The sequence below is a fragment of the Carassius carassius genome, chromosome 13 (assembly GCF_963082965.1).
Source record: "Carassius carassius chromosome 13, fCarCar2.1, whole genome shotgun sequence".
In the NCBI taxonomy this organism is placed as follows: Eukaryota; Metazoa; Chordata; class Actinopteri; order Cypriniformes; family Cyprinidae; genus Carassius; species Carassius carassius.
The window spans coordinates 31,932,175-31,959,631 of record NC_081767.1 but is presented as its reverse complement, the minus strand read 5'-3'; the positions used below and the strand labels follow the sequence as shown (position 1 = coordinate 31,959,631).

General features: G+C 37.2%; 1 protein-coding gene across 1 annotated transcript in view; it reads left to right on the top strand.

The window, feature by feature from the left end:
• The window catches only part of LOC132155784 (sucrase-isomaltase, intestinal-like), a 74,838-nt gene extending 61,631 nt beyond the window's left edge, over positions 1-13,207 (top strand). Inside the window, 8 exon segments of the mRNA XM_059564475.1 lie at positions 555-703; positions 2,137-2,221; positions 2,564-2,620; positions 2,804-2,928; positions 3,143-3,228; positions 8,611-8,660; positions 9,226-9,387; positions 12,606-13,207. Coding sequence (XP_059420458.1) covers positions 555-703; positions 2,137-2,221; positions 2,564-2,620; positions 2,804-2,928; positions 3,143-3,228; positions 8,611-8,660; positions 9,226-9,387; positions 12,606-12,686 — 795 coding nt within the window. The 3' untranslated portion in view covers positions 12,687-13,207.
• Positions 13,208-27,457: the final 14,250 nt, after the last annotated feature.

Sequence of the window (27,457 nt, the reverse complement as noted above, 5' to 3'; positions counted from 1 at the left end):
GAGAACTTACTGTATGTTTATTAATGTAAGGGTTTTTATTTTATTTTATTTTGAATCACTGACACACACACACACACACATACTTATTTATATATATATAAAATGCCTTAGCATATAACATACAGAAACTGTAAGGAGTTCTCACTTCATAAAGTGTTTAATTCATGTTTAATGTTTAAGTATTAGCACGCACACATTAGTGGTCAGATCTGTGAACGTGTGGTACTTGAGAAATAATTATCAGATACAGTTCACCTTTATATCTGTGAGAACGTTAACTCACACCCACCGCTCTTAATAGCACTCAGTAATCAGCACTCATTAATCCATTATTAATATAATACAAATAGTTAATGAAATATTGATTAACTGTATTTTACATTTCTCTATATATATTAAACATTTAAAATATAGATCACAATAAATATTAAAACTATTCTAACATGTACAGTACATTGCAAGGAAGGCGTACTGAGGCTTGCATATGAATCCATTCAGGTTTTCTTCACAAGTGCTGAACGACTGTAATGCTGAATTTTTGTGATCTTTGACAGAGGCAGGATCCCGTAGCCTGGGGGCCGGATTTTGCTGCCATGTCTCGGGATGTGCTGAACATTCGCTATACCCTCCTGCCGTATTTGTACACATTGATGTATGAAGCCCACGTTCATGGGAACACTGTGGTCAGACCGCTGTTGCACGAGTGAGTGTTCATGCTTCTCTATAGTTCACACACAAAAGAAAATCATTTTGTCATCATTTGCTCTCATTTGCAATTTCAAAACCATGAGTTTTCTAACATCTATTCAAACATTAAGGAAACATTCCATTTGATCATTTTGCAAACATTATGAGAATGTTTTTTTGAATGTTCTTGAACATTCTACTAAAACATTTCAGAAAAATGTTCCATGAATACATTTACAAAAGTTATTTTATATACAAAGAAAACATATTAAATCAAGTAAAGTGTCTACTTTGTAACGTTTAAAATACATAAAAGAATAAATGGTCAGTTTTATCATATTTTTAATTATTAAAAACTTAATGCTCACAAATAGGTAAAACCTAGTGGTTTGAAGGATAGTAACAAAGATTGGTAAGGATTTAAAATTAGTTAATTATTTTGTATTAATATTATTATTATTATTATTATTATTATTATTATTATTATTATTATTATTATTATTATTATTATTATTATTTTTAAGGCTGCACTGATCCTTAAATAGTATTTTAATGTCATCTATTGATTCTTGTTCTGAACATGCCTGACGGGATTGTTTGGTATATGAACTATTGTTACACTGAAATAACTCTTAGTACAATACAGAACTGTAGGTCTGTAAATTGTGCAAATCTATGATTTTTTTTATTTTTTTGCTCAAAGTAAACAAATAAAAGTAAAAAGGACATAATTTGGGGGGACAACAAAATGTAAACCTCTATACTGTGTTGAGGTGTGAAAACCAGTTTTCATCTTTGAATTATATAATGTTTTTGTGCTAATGTTTGGAAAGTATTATAAGACCAGATCACTTTAAACAAATGTTCTATTGATGTTACTGGAATAATTTTTTTCAGAACTTTGAGAGAACTTTGCCATAACATTTAAGGAAGTTCTGTGAATGTAGCAAGGCTTGTGAGTTAATGATGACAGAAGTTTCCTTTTTGTGTGAAATATCCCTTTAAGACCTTCATTCATGTTCTGCTCCTCTCTTTCCTTCCAAATATATCTTTATTACACCATCTTTTCTTTCTGACACTATTTTCAGTCCATCCTTTCGTTTCAATTACATTTCCCCCGAAGCACCATGGGAATGACTAACCAGAACTTGGGCTTCTGTATTGGTCTTATATTCCTGATTTTTTTTTTTTTTTTTTTGGTATCGCTACTCTGTTGTCCCATCTAAGCTTCCTCTTCCACGCTGTTTTTAGCAGCCTCATATATTGGACAGAATGTACTATTTTGTTCAGCATCTCAACCTTTGCATGTTTTCATTTCATGCTCTAAAATTCTCTCAATTTTACCTTTTTTCCCTCTCTCTCTCTCTCTCTCTCTCTCTCTCTCTCTCTCTCTCTCTCTCTCTCTCATGAACTGCATGAACACTGCGTGGATGATGTTCTGTACTGTAGGTTTGTCACTGATGAAAAAACATGGGACATCGACAGACAGTTCCTCTGGGGTCCCTCTCTTCTAATCACACCGGCTTTGGACCCGGTATGAACTCAAAAACACCCTGGCTATGGTCACACTACAAGCCAAAGTATCTAGTAGTTTATTTTTAGGTTGTTTACATAATCTTATAAAACATTATAACGCCCCTGAAATGACCAACATCCACTTTTTTTATATATAAAAATTTATTTATTTTTAGTGTAACTATATTTTATTATTAACTAATTATAATTAGTACAATTTTTGTATTATATGACTTACTATTTACTACTACTACTATTTAAATATTTTATATATATATAAAGAGAGAGTGCAACATTTTTCTTGTTTTTCCCCTCATTTTTCGTTTTCTTTTTTTTTCCTCATTGATTTTGTTCTGTGAAGGGTGTTACTGTGGTCAGGGGATACGTGCCAAATGACCGCTGGTATGATTACCACACGGTAAGCAGTTTACCAACATGCAAGTAAGCATTTTATTAGTAAGCATTCAAATATTTGTAATTGGATGTCAAATAAACAACCAATCATAATTTAGCTGGGTTCCAAACAAATTAAACCTGCACTGCTTTGTCCTCTGTATATTGGGGTCTCTTATCTGCTTATGTGTGATTTTTTGTCTTCCAGGGTAAAGCTGTTGGAGTGCAAGGACAGTTTGTGGATATGGATACACCGTTAACAAAAATTAACTTGCATGTGAGAGCAGGACACATCCTGCCCTGGCAGAAACCAGAGAACAACACACACTACAGGTGAAGAGAGGCTGCATGTTTGTTAAGAGCTGTTTAAGGAGCCCTTTTTCTATACTTCCATGGTACTTTTCCTTTTTCAGGAAGCTTCTTGCACCACAAACAGTCAATTTCACACTCTTTCTGAAAACTGAATAATTAATCATATGTAAACGTGAGTGGTTGTCTATAAATGTGTATAAATATATATATATATTTTTTCTTTTCTTTCTTGTAGTCGTCTGAATCCATTGGGTCTGATTGTTGCTCTTAATGAAGGTGTAGCAAATGGATCCCTGTTCTGGGATGACGGAGAGGGAATTAGTGAGTTTTGTTTGCGTGTGTGTGTGTGTGCTCTTGTTTTTGTGACATATCAGAACACAACTCTGTATAATGACATGGGTATGACACAGGTATTACGCTTATAAATCATAGAGAATGAGTTTTTTTTTGAGAAAGTAAAAATGCACAAAGTTTCCTGTGAGGGGTAGGGTTGGTGTAGGGTGATAGAATATACAGTTTGTACAGTATAAAAACCATTATGCCTATGGGATGTCCCCACTTTTCACAAAAACAAACGTGTGTGTGTGTGTGTAAGGATGGGAATCATGAGGAATTGTATGGTTTTGATTTCTCTTGATGTTTCCAGTTCCATTAATGATTTATTCAACCCAGACTCATTAGACATATGTGGAAACATGACTTTTCTGCAAAGTGATATTACTTTGTTCCACTGTATTGTGATGCTTTCAAAGCGAAGTGTTCAGCGAGTAGCCTTTATCCTCAACAGACAAATGCAACTCTTGCAACTTTTTATTAAGTTGGCTGTACATATTGTGGCAGTTCGGAAGTGAAATATCCAGTGAATGGTCCTGATAAGTCAATGTTCTTGTGTTTGAAAGTAACATACTACCTACACTAAGCCACACCATAAACATATTGTTAATAAAAGTGATAAAAACAAATTTTTCTCTGCAGTGCAAGGCTGTAACGAGGTATCTGTTCTGAGGTTATTATATAGTATTGTGTAAAGAAACATGTGAAAATAAGTCTTGATGAATCACTGATTTGCTCCTGTAATCATAATTGCTGTGAAAAGGAATATAATTTACTGTCACTAGTGTGCAGTGAATTAGTGTTGGGCGATATGGTCATTTTTCAAATCGTCATATCGTCAGTAGGGGTGTAACGGTTTACAAAATTCACGGTTCGATACAATACACTGGTGTCACGGTTCGGTACGTTTTAGATACAGCAAAAAGAAAAAGTTGGCAGATAAATTTCCTTGATTTTTAAAAAATGTTTTATTTATTAAAACTAACAAAGTATGTTTTTTCTTTTTTTTTTTTACATTGAACAATGATGGAGCTATTCTTTACCCATCTTCTATGGTGTTTTCTTAGCAGCATACTGTATAAAACAAAAACAGCTCCTTATAAAAAAAAAATGAAAATGTTATATTAGTTATGAACAAATACAAAGATGTAACTTTTTATATGGAACTCTATAACTCTTTGTATTGAGTGTGTTTTTACTCAAGTGGTTCTCTATAGGGCTTATGTTTTTTGGAACAAAGCAGGAATTACGGTCTGTCTGAAATGGGCTCGTGAAGGAATATTGTAACGGGGCTCAATTACATTAAGCATGTTCTTAAAACCTACGTTTTCCACTACAGAGTAAGGCGCTCGCTCACTCAGTACGCGCTGAAGGCTCGTTGCAAAATGGCTAATGCGTTTAACAGACCAGAAATAGAAGATCCTTCAATAACAAACAGGTCTGGTGTTTGGGTGCACTTTGGATTCCCTGTAAGCTATAATGGTGATGATAGAATCAATGGTAAATAGTAAGGTCTCATATCCGCGGCTATAACGTAAATGTAGCCTACCAATCGCCGTGGTGATGTCTTTTGCCCTGTTTGAATCCGTTGAAAATGTCTGTCTAAATGCTGCAGGGATAGTTTGTTGCATTTATGCTTCTCCTTTTTTCCGTCTTTTCCCAGATACTGACACCCTAAGGTGATGTCGGCGTAAATGAGTTGACATGTTTCAAGTATTCCCATGATGTTTTTTTTTTTTTTTTTGTATTCCCACTGGTGTAACCCTAGATGCGACATATTGTTGTTTTTTTTCTCCACCGCTCTTTTGCCATCACCATTATAGCTTACAGGGAATCCAAAGTGCACCCAAACACCAGACCTGTTGGTTATTGGAGGATCTTCTATTTCTGGTCTGTTAAACGCATTGGCCATTTTGCACCGAGCCTTCAGCGTGTATTACTGAGTGAGCGAGCGCCTGACTGAATAGCCTAACATAAACATATAAGTTGGTGTTTTTTTGTTCTTCGGGGGTGTCAGGGGCGTTGCCCGTTACGTCGTTTGGGTTATTGGGCTACCTTGTTGAACGCATATCATTATATTTCACTTTTTTTTTTATTTTCCAAATATAATTAATTAGTCCAACGAACCGTTCGGTCCATAATGCGTACCGCTTACCGAACGGTTCAATACGAATACGCGTATCGTTACACCCCTAATCGTCAGCCCATGAGATCGACGATACATGATATTATCGTGCATGGGTGGAGCAAGAGAGAGACTCTTTGTTCTTGTCATAGCAGAACTATTTAGTGTTTTGAACCGCGCAGGTGCATGAGAGAGAGCTTATGGACTCACCAATAATCTGAAAATATACTTTCAAACATACAGTATTTTTATATTTAACGTTAGTTTATCAGTATTTAAAACCGCTAATTCATATATAGTTGGACGCAACTGGCATATCGCATCCTGTGACAAATTTGCCGCATTTGCGCACATAAGTTATCAGTCTAATGTTCTGCAAAATCACTGCACAAAAACTGTGAAAATCAATAGTTTAACACTAATATTGGACATAAATGAAAAGTATTCAAAACGGGTAAGTTAATATATTTGGAGTAAAGTTCAATCTCCGGACTGTGTGGCCCATGACGAGGCCGATGCACCTCCACAGAAACAAGAATGAGATGCACGCTCACATAACTGTGGCATTAAACTTAGTCAGTGAGAACACGTTTAAAATATTGCACATATATAGGCCATTCAGTTTACTTGTTAAAGTGCAATGAAATGCCTCATATCTGCAGACGATGTAAGTTACGTATGTTTGTGAATGGAGTCTTCTTCACCGACTACAGGCTCTAATCCTCATTTGCGCGCGCTAGGGCTGAAACGATTCCTCGAGTAACTCGATTACAAAAAATGATCGAAGCAAATTCCTCTGCCTCGAAGCCTCTTTTAATTTATTTTAAATCTCACGTCAGGTTCTTTCGCAATTATTTTTTTTTAATGTGACACAACGCGTTTACGTCACCCACAAAGCGAAAGGAGACACAAGCGCTGCATCCGAAATCTCATACTGCAAGGAGTCAGTAGTGTTTTGATTTGAGGGTGCGTGCAAATGTAAAGAGAACGTCGTGGCGTGTGTCCATTGCAAGATAGAGCTGGCATACCACAACTAGGGCCCTATGATTTCCGCGATGCCGAAAATGCGGAGGGAATCGCAGAATCCAGTCATAAAAACGGAATTTACAGTTAAATGCGGAATGGCACGGAATTTGCCAAATTTTGAATGAATTAATCAAAAATAGGTCATTGCACTTACATCAAATCACGATATGGACTAATATCTGTAAATATTAAGCCGGAACAGTCTATTTAAATATGAATCCTGCATGTTCTGCGTGTCTCTGTTAATGAATGGAGCAGAAGCGAGTCTTCCTTTATTAACACACACTGAAGCGCGCGTGACGCTCGCGGTGATTTCAGCATCTTTCCTCTCACTCAATAAAGACGTGAACACATGAGGAACATCTCCAGAACTGCTCTGACAGTCACTTCATGAGCATTTAACCGTTTGATTTGAGTAAAACTAGCGTCACATCACATACACAGAACTGTAAAGGTACGTCAACCCGTCAAAATAAAAGTCCGGTTAAAGACTACAGTTCAGCAGAATGTACATAGCCTACTACTACAAAAAAAAGGTTTAATCACACAACATTTCTTCCATGTCTTATATTTAATAGTAAATCCCCTTTGTTTACCAAAAAGTTAATAATCAATAATTAAAAGATAAATTAAATTAATGTTTTATGTGTTTAATGTGCATCTCAGAAAATGCTTTATTTAAAAGCTCAACTGAATGGCACTTAAATACACTTAATTCATCAGTCAACTTTCTTGTCATTGTTCACAGTACAAGTACATACAGAGAAACAATGGGTAATAATAAATGTTTATTTTTTATATATGCATTGCATTCTATGCATTTAAAAAATAAAAATATTTTTTTTCTAAAAAAGGAAACTTAGTTGTTCATTTTTAGAGACCTGTGACGGTCATGCACGTTCAACATGGACGTTAATACACACAAACACACACTGAGACTGTTTGGTGATACAAGAGTTTATTGTAATTATTGATCAGAGAGTGAATAAAATACCTGCAACCCTCAGGCCACACTCTCCACTGCAGAAACAAAAACAGACTACCTTCCATTACAAAGACATTCACATTTATACTGGTGGCCAGCACCATTACCACATGTGGAGGGACAAACTCACAGAAAACACTTTACACATGTTCCCTTAAATATACAGTGTCTGAAAGAAACATATTGGCATGATGTTCTACTTAATAAATCTACTTTGATGTTATTAATTCGTTCACATTAAACTGGAAATACAGCAACAAGTCAGCCACGTTGCCCTTGAATCCCCCACGTTCAATTAATAAATGGTAGATTCCCACCCTAAGCGGAACCAATAATTCCGGCCATTGTTTCTTACCAGGACTCTAAAAATAATGGGACAAACGCTACACGGGAACAGTACACATAGTTTACAGGTATTTCATTCACTCTCTGATCAATAATTACAATAAACTCTTGTATCAAAAAATAGTCTCGGTGTGTGTTTGTGCGTATTAACGTCCATGTTGAACGTGCGTCCCTCCGTGACCATCACAAGACCCAGGAGTCTTATTTTCTCTTGCATAATTAATATTGTACTTTAATTAAGCAAAAACACATTTTATCCGATTACTCGATTAATCGATGGAATTTTTTGGTAGAATACTCGATTACTAAAATATTCGATAGCTACAGCCCTAGCGCACGTGTGTGTGTGTGTGCTTGTGTGTGTGTGTGTGTGTGTGTGTGTGTGTGAAATGCGTTGCTGAAGTGAAGTAGCTGGGCAGTTTGATAGCCGAATTATAATAGGCCGCCTAATAAAAATAATAATAATTATTATTATTATTTTAGTTTAATACGTGAATAGGAGAATGTGCCTAATATCGTCTTGACTATTGAGAGAGACATCGTCGATATCTCTGACTATCGTCGATACACAATACTATCGTCTATCGGTACAGCCTTACAGTGAATTGTAAGTATAGACATGTTTCTGGATTTTAGCAAAAATGTAGGAAGAAGCACATATTTCCAGTGAGCCTATGTTGGATTTTTTTTTTTCTTTTTTTCTTGTATCAAATTGCTAACATATTCTAATTTAAAATCTCATCAGCATTACAAGCAATAAAATTGTGTGTGTGTGTGTGTGTGTGTGTGTTAGTTTCTGTATTTGTTTATGTAGATCATTTAAAATCATTTATCCCAATGTATTAAAATACTGTTCTTCTTTTTAATCTTATTTTCTTTCTCATAACAGATACTGTTCAGAATGGACAATACCTCTTGACAACTTTCTCTGTGTTTGATGTACGTTAATATGGTTTGAAGAAAGCTAAGTGTGCAGTTCTTTCATATTTATTTGGATTGTGGTCTTTAAATCCAATAGGGAATCCAAGATTGTCCATCTCACTTGAAGCCAAACATCTGTGGCCACTTTCTATTTATTAACACATCCAGATCCAAAACTGTTTCATGCTGTAGCAGCTCAAGGCCACTTGGCCCAGGTCAGAGCTCTCTGGACGTCCTGTGTGTTTGATGTTATATATGCAGAGATTATTTGAGCGGTGGGGAAAACACGGCCCTGTGGAGTTGAGAACTGTTTGTAAAACGAGGTCAGATTTAGCTAGTTTGAGTTGTCTCAGCACAGATGTTACATAAATACTGAAACAACACAATTTTCTGTTATTATTCATTCTGTTCAAGTAAGATTAAAGTGAGTTCATCTCAAGAAACGGGTCATATGTCCAAGTTTTTGCATTGACATTGCTTTCAAGATAATTTAGTTGTCAGTAGTTATCATATTCATATACATTTTTGTTCATACTGTAAATGGCCATGTGTGTGTAACAGCTGTGCTGTGTTATGTTTCTAGCGGAATCTTACCAGCAAGGTTTCTGTAAATGGGCTGGCCGAGGCTGACCGACTGACCCTGGGTGTCGTGAGGGTTTGGGGTGTAACAGAGGATGTCTCTCAGGTTAACATGAAAGTGGCTGGGAAGCTTGACACCACCTTGGATCACCACTATAACCCTGAGGTGAGATGCTTCACGCAAACATATACTTAACCATTCATATACCATTCATGCTGTCACAACAGATACAATTATGAGAAATTATACTTTTTGTTTTTTTTTGGGACGTCAAAAGGTGCTGCTCGAAAAAATAAAATCTGTTTTATTTTTATTCAGTTTTATTCATTTGAAAATAAGTCAGTAAATCATTACCATGCAATGTTTAAAAAAAGTAAGCTGCCAGGTCGATAAATTAATTACATTCAAAATTTTTGAAATGCAGCTTTTAAAATGCATTTTTTAATTGATTGTTTTTGAAGCTATGTATTTGCCATGTGTTTGCCAGTTTATAAAATGGTTGATTTTAGTAAAAATGTTTAAATGTATGCAATTAAATAGTTTAATGTTTTAAGAGATATTATTTTCATTAGAATGAGGAATTTATAAATACTTATTATTTATCTTAAAATTATTTATACAATATGGAAGGGTTTGTTTGCTTTAATTTATCCTGGTCAAATTTCACCCCAAAATCAATAGGAAATATATAATTAAATTTATTTAATTTATTATTATTTTTATTATTTTTTTAAAGAGACTTTAACATTTTACTTGTAACATTTCTAAGATATATTATTTTCTTAAAATAAAAATAATAATAATATTATATAATTGTTATACTATTAAAATTATTTATATATTATGGAAGTATTAGTTTACTGCCTCCGTGCTGAGAACAGTGTGTGTGTGTGTGTGTGTGTGTGTGTGTGTGTGTGTGTGTGTACACACACATATACACGTATATAAACCATAATAAGAAGCATTGAGAACAATTTAGAAGCTAGACAACTTTACAAACAAAATTCTTCCCTGTATTTTTTAATTTGTTATCCTAGTCCTCTATACCAGGGGTTTTCAAACTGTGGGTCGCGACCCACTCGTGGGTCACGGAATGGAACAAGGTGGGTCGCACAAAGTCACTTGGCTGCAGCTAATTTTGCGTTTCAATGACACACAGACACTAACACAGTTCAGTCTAGGGCTGCACGAATGTGACGAGTGGGGCGGGGCCTAGTGCCATGGGAACAGAGCTAGGCCGGTGGAGTGATTGGGAAATGAGCAACACTCACCGGTCTCAAGAACCACGGAGGAGATCGGAAAGATACAAAAGAGGAGCGATGACAGTGAAGGACGAGAGAGGACCAGGCCTGGGTTTTATTTTGTGTTTGTTTTTTATTTGTGCACGGCAGTCATCCGAGAGGGGCTGTCGCGCTGTTTTGTGTTTATTTGGTTATTAAAACTTTGTTTGATTGTCCGCCGGTTCCCACCTCTTTCCACGAAGGAGTCATCGAGGCGGTGGGCTGGAGTGAGTTCGCCCCCCCACCCCCCCCCCCCCCGGCAACTCACTCCAGCCCACCACATCGAGCACCCTCGGCGGCAGACTCCTTCGCCCTGCTCGATGGCACTGCGGATTCACCCCAGCGGCGAAGGATCTTCGGCAGCGCGCCCCTCCTTCCTCCCTGGCTTCGGCACCAGTGTAAAACATTAAAATCTTCACAATCACAGGAAGAAGGAGGCGGGAACTGGGAACCCACTCATCACAACGATATAGCCCACCAACATTAATAATGAACTGCAATATCCTTAGTGTGATTTTCAAATTGCAATTAAGTCCGTGTGCGTTGCGTGTTTTGAAGGTCTCAGAGCAATGTCATTAAAAGGTTCAATCGGTCTTTTTTTACCTATTTCACAATTATTTTAATCTCCAAACTGTTTTAGATAGTTCTGCTTTGCTTCTTATGCTTTTCTAAAAAAGTGTTGGATTGTGCTCCGTTCTCGCCGACACACACGGAAGGATCATGAATGCAACAAAACACAGCAGCGCAGATCACACTTCACTGGAGTGAGCCTGCTTCACGTTTTTATGGACACTACATATTTTAACGCCAGTAAACAAAAATTAAAACTTGTAAATTTGTAGTGAAATTTTCAGTTGTACTCTAAAATAAAATGGTTATTTTTCTTAAATACTTAATTTCTGTCATAAAAATTTTAAGTAAGATTAGGTTTAAAGTAATTTCACTCGTTGTTTTTTTTTTTTTTTAATATTTTGGTGGGTCGTGAAATATATTACACTTGTCTAGGTGGGTCGTGGAATGGAAAAGTTTGGGAACCACTGCTCTATACTTTCACCCATGCACAATGAGTTTAATGAAATACATAGGGAGGTTTACATTGTCCTGGAATGCTTTTAAGAGCTGTATGTGCATGGACCGCAGCATTTCTATTTATAAGACTTTTACGAGTCATGAGAAGAATGGAAGGGGGGGAAATGACTAAGAAACGGTGTGCATGTGAATCTGATTAACTAGTGTTCCAGCACACATCAAATCATTTATCTTTCTTAGTATTTCCCGACTGCATAATAAGTCTGAAAGAGGCGAGGCGAGCCAGCTCCATCTGTCTCCATGTGTGTGTTTGCCCATATGTCAGATCAGAGGTGGCGTTTCCCAACGATTAGCTCGAACATCTTTTATTTTTCTTCATCATGCCATTAGGAGGTCATTGACTGAATTGGTCTGTAATCACACGCTCTTAAAAGAATAGTTCACCCAAAAATGAAAATCTGCTTAACATTTACTCGCCCTCAGCCATCCAAGATTAGTTATTTTCTTCATGGGAACAGATTTGGAGAAATTGTGCTTTCCATCACTTGCTCACCAGTGGATGTTCTGCAGTGAATGGGTGCCGTCCGAATGAGAGTCCAAGCAGCTGAGAAAAACATCACAATAATCCACAAGTAATCCACATCACTCCAGTCCATCAATTAATGTCTTGTGAAGCCAAAAGATGTGGGTTTTTAACTAAAATTAAAAAAATATTAAATTAAAAAATTAGCTAGATCGGTGCAGAATTCTCTCCTGATTCAGACCAGGGCAATTTTGTCATTGGAGAAAACAATATATGTATATGTATATGTATGTATATGTATATGCCTTGATGGTTTGGCCCAACAAAAATGTAGCTTTCCATTTCACAAGACATTTATTGCTGGACTGGAGTGGTGTGAATTACTTGTGGATTATAATATGTTTTTATCAGCTGTTTGTACTCATTCTGATGGCACCCATTCACTGCAGAGGATCCCCTGGTGAGCAAGTGATGTAATGCTAAATTTAGCTTTCATTTTGTCTAAAAAAAAAAACATTTTTCTTTTGGATAAATGCTCCCTTCTCCTTCAGATTCAAGAGCTGCAGTTTGACGCAACATCATTATCTCACACCATTGAAAAGTCTTTCACAATCATCTGGACCAAAACTTAGTCATGGACTGTCTACGGAGACCAGCTTGAGCCAAGAGTAATCACAATTATTTCTGTCTATTTATGAATGTTCAGTCAACTAGTAATTTGTTTAGCATTTCCCCTGGAAGCTTTTTATGGTAGATATCGTCAGGGCTTAAAACGTTAAATGTTTTGTTGATGTCTTTTTGGTCTGGATCTCATATTAGAAATAGATTGTGGTTGTGCAACGATAGGCCTAACTTGGAAGGCATTCTGCAATGCTGGCATTTGGGGAAGAGGGAATACAACGATAACCCTTAATTATTGATAATCACAGCTTTTTAATGAGAAAACCTCGTAGTGGCGGCTACCTGCTGGGCGTGCTTCACGCACTACTACAGCATGATGTAATGATACAATAATCAATTATTCATTCTACAGTAAACATAATGATATCAATTAAGCAATGGAGGCTGTAAATTGATTTCTTCTCTAACTGGCAATCATCACGAGCTGGAGAGCTGTGCCTTCGATATTTAGATGCTAGACAAAAACAGTGATAATTGATAATTGAAGTTTTTTTTTTTTAATCTGAGTGTGAAACGGGATGGAACCGTTCTGACTGAGACTTTTATTATACAAAATGGTTTTATCCATGGCATGCATTTAATTAACAAAGAACAGTGTTCCTGCTTTCCACAGTTTTCCTACTCTAGTCAGGCAGTGAGGAAACGTACAATTATTCATGGAGTTTACACAAAGTTAACTATAAAAACATCAACTCTACCTGAGTCGTTGTTTATTTTAAATTATTATTATTATTTTTTAGTTTATTAGATGTTCATCTCTGTCTTTTAAACAATATATGGATGAATAATACAGTTGTAACCTGGAGAAATATTTTAAAACGGCAATAAAGTTATTTAAACCTCAGTAAGGCTGTGGCTGCTTTGACTTGCTGATTTTATGGTAATATTTGCTTTAATCTCTGAAGAAACTTTTTTGTTTCTTTCCTGCATGCACGCAAACCAGACATCAGTCAAAAGTCAGGTGCATTAAAAACAATCAAACTGACTCAAATAAATCAAAAACAGACAGATAATATTTTCTTGATTTAAGCAACCCTCCAAACAAAGACTGGCATTGAGAGGAAAGTACTACTGTTAAAAAAATAAAATAAAAATTGAGGCAAATAACAAAGACGACATGAAAGATGAAACACACACTCAAGTGACTTCAAAGCATCGTTGTGTGAGTGTTTGCGATGTCTGAATGCTGGGAATACATCAGATAGAACATGGTTTGAAAACAGAAGTGCAAAGAAAACATTGACACACAATTATCCTGAACAATCGCGCTTTGTTTCCACAAAGGTTACAGATGTGGCATGTAGTTTTGTGATGAAGAATAATGTTTTTATTATCAGTGATCATTTTTCTCAGTACACAGTGTTGTTATTGTCAACTAAAACTATTAGAAATTGTATTTATGTATTGCAATGAAGTTGAAATGAAACCAACTTTAGATGAAAAACTTACACTTAAAAATGTGCTATTTTTATTTAAATAAAACCAATAACAAAAATCACAACAAAATTACTAAAATTAAATATGAAAACTGAAATATAAAAACAAATGCAAAAGATCAATAATAGTCTATAACTACTGCTAAAATAACACTGGTTCCCTTTCAGTTGGTCACTCTCGATGCCACGTCGGTGACCGACGAATATGGAATATCGCTTCGATAGACCAATCTACTTTGAGTGTAAACTAAACGAGCCAATGCACATTGGCATGCAATTATTGCATCCAGCTGCCGCTGATCACTGCGTGAGTATAAGAGAGCAGCAGGTGCAATGCATACCAGCTTTTCGCTTCGAAGCCGAGCGACAGTGTCGTTCTGCTTACCTTGAACTGTGTCTACGGTGAACTGCGAGTTCAGCACGCTCTGGGAAGCTTCCTGTGTTGGTGGGACAGCTCTACAGCGGCGGTCGTTCCAGTATCGAGTGGGTTGCACACTTCAGGCTGCACTGTCCCCTGTCGTGTGGCAAGCTGCCATCTCCCCTGTGCGCCTCAGCACTGAAAGAGGACCTGAAGGACGCGTACTTTCATGTGTCCATCCTTGCGCGCCACAGACCTTTTCTGCGGTTTGCGTTCGAAGGACGGGCATATCAGTACAAGGTCCTGCCCTTTGGGCTGTCACCGGCTGGGGGGCCACATACAACGGGCATGCAGTCTCAGGGGTTTGGACGGGCCCGCAGCTGCATTGGCACATCAATTGCCTAGAGTTGCTAGCAGTACAACTTGCCTTGAACCGTCTCAAAGGTCTCTTACGAGGCAAGCATGTGCTGGTCCGAACGGACAACACTGCGACCGTTGCGTACATCAACCGACAAGGTGGTCTGTGCTTCCGTCGCATGTCGCAACTCGCTCGCCACCTCCTCCTTTGGAGTCAGAAGGTTCTGAGGTCACTTCGTGCCATTCACATTCCAGGCCTGCTCAATCGTACAGCCGACGAGCTGTCTCGAGCAAGGCTCCCGGGAGAATGGCGACTCCATCCCCTGACGGTCCAGCTGATTTAGAGACGGTTCGGAGTCGCGCAGGTCGACCTGTTTGCTTCTCCAGAGACCTCTCACTGCCAGTTGTTCTACTCCCTGACCGAGGGAACTCTCGGCACAGACGCACTGGCACACAGCTGGCCGCGGGACCTACGCAAGTATGCGTTTCCCCCAGTGAGCCTTCTCGCACAGACATTGTGCAAAGTCCGGGAGGATGAGGAGCAAGTCTTGCTAGTAGCGCCATACTGGCCTACTCGGACCTGGTTCCCCGAACTAGTGCTCCTCTCGACAGCCCCTCCTTGGCCGGTTCCTCTGAGGAGGGATTTACTGACTCAGAGACGGGGCACCATCTGGCACCCGCGTCCAGACCTCTGGAAACTCCATGTCTGGTCCCTGGACGGGATGCGGAGGTTCTAAGTGACCTACCCCAAGAGGTAGTGAACACCATCACTTCGGCGAGAGCACCGTCTAAGAGACACGCTTATGCCTTGAAGTGGAACCTGTTCGTTGAGTGGTGTTCTTCTCGCCGAGAAGACCCCCGAAGGTGCCCGATTGCGGTCGTGCTATCCTTTCTGCAGCAAGGGTTGGAGCGAAGGCTGTCTCCTTCCACCCTCAAAGTCCAGGTTGCCGCTATTGCTGCGTACCATGACCCCGTGTGTGGGAAGTCTCTGGGTAAGCATGACCTCATCGTCAGGTTCCTTAGAGGGGCCAGGAGGTTAAATCCTTCCCGGCCCCCCTGTATACCCTCTTGGGACCTGTCTCTAGTGCTTAAATCACTACAGCAGGGCCCCTTCGAGCCTTTGCATTCAGTTGAGCTAAAGTTTCTTTCATTGAAAACTCTGCTCCTGCTTGCACTGGCCTCCATCAAGAGGGTAGGGGACCTGCATGCATTTGCCCGTTCAGGTTGCGAGCTTACTCAACTAGAAGTGTTGCATCCTCCTGGGTGCTGGCTCGTGGCGCCTCGCTGACAGATATTTGTAGAGCTGCGGGCTGGGCGACCCCTAACACGTTCGCTAGGTTCTATAGCCTTCGTGTAGAGCCAGTATCCTCCTGTGTTCTCACCTCAAACGGGTAGTGGCACTGAGAGGCCCCGGTTAGTGTCGGCTTGCTTAAACCGCTCCAGAGTGTCCGTATTGTAAACCCTGTTGAGATCCTCCATCACTCTAAGCAGCTGGACGCGGCGGAACATCCGGTGCCAGAACTTCATGATGAATCCGTGAGAACCATGGAAGGGTGGGTTCCATATTGAGACCTAAGCGGTACTCATATGTGTATAGTCCACGGTATACCCTTAGAGCCCGTGTTTCCCCGGCAGACTTCTGCCTTCCCAAGAGTGTTTTAATCACCTCAAATTTCTCCGTATACTCCTAAACGGATGCTATATGTGTATTTGCCTCCGAGACCTCCTTCAGGAAGGATGGGGCTTCCGCAGCGTCCCGGCTCCAAGTGGATCGGGTACGTTTTCCCAGTGTTATCCAATCTCACCTAGTGAGGTAGTGCTTTGACAATGGTGAGTGGAGCTACTTGTTCTGAGCCCCGGCCTACACCTAATAGAGGCGAAGGCGGCTCGCACAGGGCACTGGAAGGGGCAGCACCCATGGCGCTTTGATAGGGATCCCATATTCGTCGGTCACCGACGTGGCGTCGAGAGTGACGACTGAAAGGGAACGTCTCGGTTACGTATGGTAACCCTCGTTCCCTGAAGAAGGGAACGGAGACGCCACGTCCCGTCGCCATGGTTGCTGTACCGCTGCTGAGCTGCCGGGTCCCAAAAGCTTTGTTTGTTGTTTATTTTAACAAATGCAGTTGTGGTTCATTAACATGTCTATTTCATTATCAATGTATTTGATGAAACAAAACTGCAGACTTTAATTGGGTTCTATTGCCTTAAGACACTTCAAAATAGAATTTATACGAAAGAAGAAAAAAAAAGTTTCCCGAAAGTTTCCTCAAATAAAAGTATGTTAAGTTAAATTTTTGGGCAGGCATCTTTTAGACAGACATTCTGCATTTTGTCAAAGCTTTTCGTTGTGCTAATTTGCAATAAAGCTAATATCTTGATAATATGGAGTTTTTTTTTTTTTTTTTTTTTAAATGTGATGCTAAGATTAACATATGAGATGCAAAAGGCCTGGCTTTATCTCAACCGTAGACAGTAAAAGAGATCTCAACACACACACTTGCACTGTCAGTCTGATGGCGACGCTAAATCTCAGACAGGCCCAATAACAGGCCGAGTCACATTAGCGGTTCCTCTGATACATTTCACCACGTGACACTCGCTGACACGGTGGCGCGCCCTGCAGAGGAGGACAATACCTGGGCTGAGTCCCAATTCGCCTACTTATACTACGACCTAAAAGTATGTACTTTTTTTGTGTGGAAAAAGTACATACTTTTGAGTGTGTAGCAAAAGAGTATGCACGTTCTGGGACATACTTCGATGACGTCATGCAACGTGAACGACAACGTGGTTGCCTAGTTACGCACACCACAACTGTTAACGTTTCATTCATTCTTGTATGTCCAATAAAATTTTATTTACTATTCCCATCTTTTTTTCTTATTGTTTTTTTTTCACAATACATTTTACAATGTGTTCTTCTACCAAGTTGAAGAGTGAAGAAGCAGGGCGGCGGCGTCGTAGAACCAAACTCAGGTCGTTTGTGAGGCGGCTGGTTCTGACGTTGACGTGTACTAATTCTTGTTTTGCATAATATTTAGGACGGATAGTATGCGAATAATTGGGACTCAGCGCTGGTAATTGCATCTTCTCGTTTCACTTCACGCCGGCTATGACAGGTGTGTGTGTGTGTGTGTGTGCCTGAGTCTAACTTTTCTGTTTGGCTATGAATGTGTAGTTAAACACTCTGTAAAGTGCATTGTATGTGCTTGCGTTGTCTGCGTTTCCCACATGCACGTAGCGATTTGTAGTTTACAAAAATAAATAGTAATTTGATGCAAAATGCCACACAAGAAGCAATATGTATGACGTTTAATGATGTAAGCTATACTCATTTGGGAGAGGATTTTGTATTATTGATATTTTTTTGTACAAATTGTTTTAGGCGTTGCAAAATGACAAGACAGGCAACATAATTAATGCACATATTTTATTATTTTTATTTTAATATTTATTATTGCATTGTATTTAATTTGATTAATTAATTGGCAAATAATTTAATCAGTTGTATTTTTTTTTTATAATAATAACTTTTAAATCAATGGACAGCCCTGATATTATTGATCTTGTTTCACCTGATAAACATATAATCAACTTTTGTTGTGTTTCTTATTTGAAATAAACTTTTGTTGTTGTTACATGGTACACAGTTTTGCCAATCAGTAGCAATATTATTCTAAATTGATAGGCAAATGTTGTTTAGCATGAATAATATATAATTAAAGGTATATGATTATATTTTGTACATTAAATACATTATAAAATATGTAAAAATATTTATATATTACTAATATTACTATTATAATCAGTAATATTGTATAATATAATATACTTACATTTGAATAATAGATGCTGAAAGTAACTGTTTCCAAAATATTGTACTAATGAGTAATAGTAATGCCAAGTCTGATTCATTTCTGCGAACCGGTTATTTTCGGACAGATCGGCTCATTGAACCGGTTCAAAAAGCCGATTCACCGGTTCCTGACATCATAACTCTATGCATTTCTTTTTTAACAACTCAGTGCAATGTTGTATCAATGAAAAATCCAAATAAGTCATTTGTGTCAACACATATTGAAACATTCAAAAAATAAAGTTATTTGTGTGAAAGCATATTGCTGATTGTTACCATATAATTCACTTCAGTTAATGGTGTTTGTGCTCAGTTTCATTTACGGATCCTTTGTGTCAGATACGACTGACTGACCAATATTCAGTAGTCTACAACTTAAGATTCCTAAACGTTTCACATCTACAGCACATATTACAGATATTGATGCACATACAGTATGCAGATATGTTCTACGTCTACAGTATATTTATATTTACTGGAGTTATTAACTCCTTGAATTCACTTCAGCAACTTTAAATATAATATGCATGCACAATAACATTTTGTAAAATTTATTTACAGCACTCGACAGAAAGGTTTTTGCAGGTTTTAATAAAATGTAAATTAATAACAGTCATAATAAGCATATTTCCAGTACCCGTCTCAGGCTTGCACAGTATCATCAACTCACTCAGAGTTTTTGGTAATCCTCTGCAAACTTCAACAGTTGGTTGAACCGGCACAATCGGTTCTTTTTGAGTTGGACATGCTACTTCGGCTGTGTGTCCTGCGTCATGAACCCAGAACTAAAATTTTATTTGTGAACCGGCTCGAAAGAACGATTGGTTCAAGAACCGAACATCACTAATGTAGAAAGTAGTTCACATAGCATTAAAATGACTTAAAAAGAAGAAGAAAAAAAAACTTTCAGATCTGTAAGGTTGTAAAATATGTAGCGAAAACTGATGTTCATCACTGTTTTCAAAGGTTATTGTGTCTTTAAGTTTAATTTAATTTAAACTTAATGGTGTGCTATTTAGAGCAGTAAATACTGCTCTATATAAATTATAATTAAATCATCAGATCATTTTCAATTATAAATAGTTTGTCGCCAAGCTAGGGGTTTCAAAATAGCTGAATTCTATGGTGTGAACAGAGACTAGGACTGAGGGAAATCAGTAGAGAAGGAATTATAGCAGAAACAAGTCTGTAAATGTGTAACATCTGGTTTGAAATTAAAAGCTTCACACAATTGCTGGGTCTAAAAGGAAAGGTAATAACCTGACTGTGAGCACACCTATCAGTCTTCAGGTGTTTTTCAAATCAATGTTCTCTAGAGTAAACACCAAACTAAAAGCAGATAAAATCACAGCAAAATAAATGCTATAGGGTCAAACAGAGATGCCATATCAATACAAAGTTTAATGTTTAAGACAGACACCAACAGAGAAATACTTTTAACACACTTTACAAATTTAATGGCTAATTGAGTTAATTCAATAGTGACAAAAGCCTCATTTCAGAACAATATTGTTATGTATTGTCTTCTCAATTAAGAAAAATACTTAAAGTTGTATTTTCTGCTGTTATTGTTGTTATATTATATTATACTATAATAATTTATATTTTTATAATTATATTTATCATATTTTATTTTATATTAAATCTATATTGTATAACAGTTTGTATATTTGTGAAAAATTATATAATGATTATAATCTTATTCAATGTTACATAATTGCATTTTTATATAATATAATATTCTATAATATACACTGAACAAAACTATGAGCTGAACTCAAAGGTCTAAGACTTTTTCTATGTACACAAACGGCCTATTTCTCTCAAATATTGTTCACAAATCTGTCTAAACCTGCGTTAGTGCACTTCTCCTTCGCCGAAATAATCAGAAAAACTACTGAAAACCAGTCAGTATCTGGTGTGACCACCATTTGCCTCATGCATGCAGCACATCTCCTTCACCTAGAGTTGATCATGTTGTGGCCTGTGGAATTTTGGTCCACTCGTCTTCAATGGCTGTGCAAAGTTGCTGGATATTGGCAGGAACTGGAACACACTGTCATATATGCTGATCATGAGCATCTCAAACATGCTCAATGGGTGACATGTCCAGTGAGTATGCTGGCTTTCAGGAATTGTTTACAGATCCTTGTAACATGGGGCTGTGCATTATCATGCTGCAACATTAGGTGATGGTTGTGGATGCATGGCATAACAATGGGTCTCAGGATCTCGTCACGGTATCTCTGTGCATTCAAAATGCCATCAGTAAAATGCACCTGTGTTCCTTTTGTCTTTTTGTGGCCTTTTGTGTACATAGAAAAAGTCTTACATCTTTGAGTTCAGCTCATGAAAAATGGGGGCAAAAACAAAAGTGTTGATTTTATAATTTTGTTCAGTGTAATAATATAATATAGAATAATTTGTATATATGTAAAATGACACATGCATTCCATGATTTTCATCCAAACAGCTTCTGTGTAAAGTTTCCTGAGAGACTACAGTTCCCCAATTGCAACCATCCATGATCAACCAAATGAGATATGCTTTTTTGTCTGTAATGTCTTCCGCTGTTTTTGCTCCACAACAGTCCGTGAGATTGAATGGGATTCCAGTTAGCAGTTTAAATCGCAGGGTTTGCCAAGAGACCCATTTCATTAATAAGTGAAGCACAGCACCTGACATAATGGCACTCCGAGCGTCAGTTAAGAGAGTGTTGTGCAAAGTCATCCGCCGCTGTGGACGGACATCAAGCGCACAAAGCCAGAGCTAAACACTGCTTTAATTAATACACACATCTGCTGTCCTCATAGAGCCGCAAGGTGTGTCACAGGTGAGCAATCAGTGTTAACATCATTTCAGCAGATTGCAGTGGTCATAAACATAAAATATGAATGCTTTAATGAGACTACGTTCACTGGGAGATTTCTACAGACAATCGGGACAATTTATTGAGCGACAGTTCCTGCCTGTTTCTCGCTTCATTTCATTTTCCCCCTTCATCCAGGTCTAAACTGTTTTTAAAATTTAGACCTATGAAGTGAATATGGATCCAGAATTTTTAGACAGATTTGTGTGGATCTGTTGTTTGAATTTGATTTTACAAAAAAAATTACAAAGAAATGTTGCCTTGGCAACTACCTGAAACAAAATAAGTTTAATTACTAAACTTACTAAAACTAAAAGTTAAATAAAATTAATAAAAGCTAAATAGGCATAATTCCATGAAGTACTGTATTTTTGTGGGAAGTTGTGGCTTAGTGGTTAAAGAGTTTGACTCCTGACCCTAGGTGTGTGTGTGTGTGTGTGTTTTATTTTTTTATTTTTTAATGATGTTTTATTAATAAGGTTCAGGAGGAGCACAACCAGATAATCAATCAACCAGTTTGCCACAGGTGAAACTCGTTCAGTTAATCAGCTTAACTAGCACAATATAAATATATATACTGTATATATATATATATATATGTGTGTATGTGTGTGTGTGTGTGTGTGTATATACACACACACACACACACACACACACAACTTACCTCTGTCCCACAACAGTATCTGGCATGGACAGTTTTTCCGTTATCCTCCTACCATTCTACTCTGCCAAAAATTAAGCCAATCAGAAAGTGGCAAACACTTATAATTTCCGATGCACAATTCTTGCGGAGAATGAACAACTCCTAAATCCACTCCAGCCCCCAAGACGGCCAATACATCGAGCAAAGCTCTCAAGGCCACGTACTCACCTCGCTCGACAGCACCATCATCCCACACAATACCCGGCTCTCCTCGAGTGTTGGGTCACAGTGGAAGGCCTTCAGTCTCACAGCAGCATGGCCTCACTCGCTTCCCGGAGTGCCCGGCCCACCAACTCCTGTAGCAGACGATAATGTGAGGCTGCCTCCTCTAGTGGCACAGGCCACCAGTGTTGGTACCTAATTTTTAGGTAAAAAGTGTGACTCCCCCATCCGTCGTTTTGAGTCTTATTGCTTACATGGCATTGGACGGGGCTCTCCCTTCCATGCAGTGAGCCGCCGGCAGGTAGTGCTCGGCCATTAGACGCTTTGAGCCGCAGCTCCTGTTAAATGCTGCACAAGCTCTCCTGGTCGCCCTGCCTCCTTCTCGCAAACTCTGACCCATCTCTCTTCACGACACGCATATTTGTCATATGCCTATTTAGCTTCTTTTGATGGAGTTCTCTAGGTTTCGGTCTATATTCCAAGCTCGGAGCCCTCCCTCAGGACTTCATGTGAAACATGCTTACTATTTGCTCAAACCAATTACATGTAAGTGCGAACTTGTGAAGTACTTTCGGTTCAATTAACTGAAAGTGTGAAATGTTGAAAATGTTTTCTTGGCAACTACAAAAAAAAAAAATTATACAATGATGACCCTGGCTGAATGCTCTAGTCAATTTTTTTCTTTTTTTTTTACTTTACTGTAATAACCCTGGCTGACTGCTTTAGTGTTAAGTTTAGTCTGGCTCATGGATCTCAAACTTTCAGGTCTATTTTGTTTCAGGTGTAATTGAGTCGTAATATGAGAAGACGGTATTGATCCGTACTTCAGCGGTGCAGTTAAAAGCGTGGTCATGTTAGCCGGTGAGCCAAGGTTAAGGTAATTTGCATGAGAGACTGCAAAATGAATGGTGGCTCATAAAACATCACCTTATGGTCTGACCAGTCTGACCATGTCCAGCTGCATGCCAGTCATCAGCCTCCAGGGGCTGTTGTTATTCCAGACATGTGCCATAGTGTGATGTATCAGGTGGCTAAAATAATAGTTTATTCAGGGAAGACATGTTCTTCCCTGATTGTGAAATTGTGGAATCGGTACTTCAGAAGATAAAAGGATAAGATTGTATTTTTTATGCATTATGAAATCGTTTGTGCCTATTTAAATAATCATGATGTTTCCTTGGTAACTACAAAAAAAATTTATTCCTATAATGACCCTGGCTGAATGCTTTAGTAACAAAATTATTATTATTTTTTTTTTTACTTTACTGTAATAACCCTGGCTGACTGCTTTAGTGTTGAGTTTAGTCCGGCTCATGGATCTGCAATCTTTCAGGTTTATTTTTTTTCAGGCCTAATTGAGTCGGAATATGAGAAGACTGTATTGATCCGTACTTCGGCGGCGCAGTTAAGGCGAGGTCGTGCTAGCCGGTGAGCGAAGTTAAGGTAATTTGCTTGTCATTGGGAGGTCTGGAGCAGACCTTTTGAAAGGCCTGCAGTCTGGCACTGACTCTCTGTTATTTTGCATTTGTTTAAGTGCTATTTGGCCTTAAATTGAGACTGCAAATGAATGGTGGCTCATAAAACATCACATTTGCCTTATGGAAATGTGCTGACCACGTCCAGCTGCATGTCAGTCATCAGCCTCCAGGAGCTGTTGTTATTCTAGACATGTGCCATAGCGTGATGTATCAGGTGGCTAAGATAATTATTTAGGGAAGATTTTCTTCCTTGTTTATGAAATTGTGGAATTGGTGCTTCAGATAAAATCATATGTGTCTATTTAAATAATCATACTACACTACACATTTTAAATATAGCCTGTATTTCGGTGGAGGAAAAAGAAAGAGTGATGTTGGGAATGAGGAAAGATAATAACAATTCAGAGTCATCATCTCACTCCAGTTCTTATTAAAGGCACAATTCTGTTTGAACTGTAGATCTGTGATCAGGAAATTATACTTCCATGCTACTCATTATTTCTGTGCTGGCTATGGTTTTCATGTAATGCAGTGTACTTGATATGACCTTTCACTTCCAGTGGACTTCTGGACAGATGAACAAGAAGTGATCAGACATGAATCTAGATTTTGAACATGTTTTCAATTGTGGTAAACAAAATAATGTTAGATTCATTTATGTATTTATAATCATAGGTATTTATTTAACAATTTAAATAATCGTTTTTATTTATTTATATTTTTTACAACAATAATGCAAACAAAAATGTATTTTAATGAAAATACACATACACAACCACACACACACACACACACACACACACACACATACTCATATATATATATATATATATATATATATATATATATATATATATATATATATATATATATATATATATATATATATGGTATTACATGTTAAATTGCAAATTTAAACGAAATTAGCTTAAATTAAAAATGCTAAATACCATTTCAAAAATGATTGGTATAATATAGCATATTACTCTTTGTTACATACACTTATTTTATTTTTTTTATTTATTATTATAGAAAATTACAGTATACTATGGAAGTAGGAAGAATGTATACTAATTTGTATGGAGCACTGCTTAGTGTTAGTATCCGATATGTTCTTGTTTAAATAAGCAAGCGTTAATTACTGTACATATGTTAATTTATGCGTTTCAATACAGTTCTAAAAAAATTTTAAAAATAAAACTGCTTCAGTTTTTGCAGCTCAAATTCAGTGCAGTAAGTGAGAAAATTTATTAAAATTGACAAATTAAATTATTTCATGTTCATTCATCACACTGAAAATGGAAGGTCACATTGAGCGCAGTGTATTGTGGAAAACAGTTTATCATGTATGTGCTTTGGTTACATACTACACACTTTGACAAATGTATCAGGTCATCTGAGAACTTCATGCAGAAAGTTTGCATACTGCGTAGTGCTTGAGGAGGAGGAAGGACTAGAGGACATTATGATTGTTTATTTGTTAAAAGGAAGCTTCATGCTGTGTCCAACAGATTTAATGGAGCATTTAGGCAAGTATAATAATTTACTCTGTCGAGGCATGCATGACTCAGTAGTATTGGGTAATGGAATTAGCTGTGGCTTTGATCAATATGAGATGTATTTAGATCGGCCAAAGGCCACAGATGTCCAATGAGCCAATTTTTGTTCACGCAAACAAGAAGTGAGAGTGCTTGTTAGATCAGCTCTGACAGATTCATCCGTTTTATCCCAAACTAAAACAGCCCATTGTTCAAAAGCCAAAGCACCGAGGACAGAAGAGCTCTCAGATGTTTTTAATTTCCAGGAAGTACTTTTAGAATTCATGAAATTGTGATGATTATTAGAGATGGAAAATTGGGCTAAATGTCTACCCATCGTCAATATTTTATTTTATTCTATTCTGTTTTATTTAATCTTTTTTTGTTTAGTTTTTCTTTTCTTTCTTTTTTTATTTTATTCTGAATGTCCTTTGAATGTCACATGCACGCTTCTTTTTTTTTTTTTTTTTTTCTGTGGATGCGCTGAAGTGTGTCCTTCACAAAGCAGTCTCTCAACACCTTCCACGTGATTCACAAGGCTATGAAAGTTTCTAAAGTGTCAACTACACGTAAACGTGTGTGTGTGTGTGTCCTATATATATGTGTGAATGTATGTGTGTGTTTGTGTATGTGTGTGTATATACTGTACATAGACACACATACTTTATATTGGCTGCAAAAAGCTCACCAAGGCTGCATATTTGATTAATAGGTGTAAAAATAGCAATATTGTGAAATATTATTAAAGTTTAAAACATATTTTTGAGAATATATTTTAATATAATATATCTTTTTCAAATGTAATTTATTACTGTGATCAAAGCTGAATTTTCCATAGTATTACTCCAGTCTTCAGTGTCACATTATCTTCAGAAATCATTCTAATATGCTGATTTGTTGTTCAGAAACAAAAGTTATTTTAAGCTGTAATAATCTTTCAAAATATTATGTTTTTTACTGATTCTGTAATCAAAAATTGCATATGATGTTGTGTACAGTCGGTCAAATCTGTCCTACATATTGAGGCACTGGTATGTTTATGTAACTAATAGACAAGGGTTCTCATTTGGTGTTATTTTACTCGTATTGCAAATTCAACAAAAAAAGCGAATGGCACTTAATTTCTTGTTTTTCACTTTAAGCCATTGTCCTGTTTGAATGACATATAACTCCTTTACATATTTCATTGTTAAGCCATTGTCAGCTTTCATGTCTCAATTGAAATTCTACCATCTAAAGCAAAAGAGATCTAAAGAAAAAAAGAGACAAATCAACATATGACTAAATTCGGTTTCATATTTTATTCATCAGCAAGCAGTTAGCAAATGAAAGAAGTGACGCGGTTGCAAATGGAAGGACTGAGAGATTGTGTGCCTTGATTTTAAGCAGCAGTTGTAATGTGTGTCCTCTGGGCCTTGTGCATTATTCAAGTGAACATCCTTTCCCCTCAATAGGGATGACAGGGACACATAGAGTGGCTAGAAAACATCATTTAAAATCTAAATGACTGTGTGATTTCTCTGTGTATGTGGTCTTGGATCCATCTGATTTGTTACAATTTGCAAATGCATATATATATATATATATATATATATATATATATATATATATATATATATATTTCCAACATGATCTCATTAACATTTAATGTAAAAGGTATTGTTTTAGCATTATACAGTGTATACAGTATACAATTGTAGAGTTTTTTTTTTGTTAATAGACACTGATACATTATTATAGAGTTTAGAGTTGGTTTTGATAGATACTGAATTTAGAGTTGTTGTTGTTGTATTTGATAGACTCTAATCTTAGGGGTTTTGGATATGTTCTAATTTTACATTTTTTTTTAGGATGGACACTTTATTTAGAGTTATTTTTTATAGAATCTGATTGTATAGGTTTTTATTTATTTATTTTCATTTATTTGTTTTCTATGTACAATATTTTTTTTGTTTTGTTGAA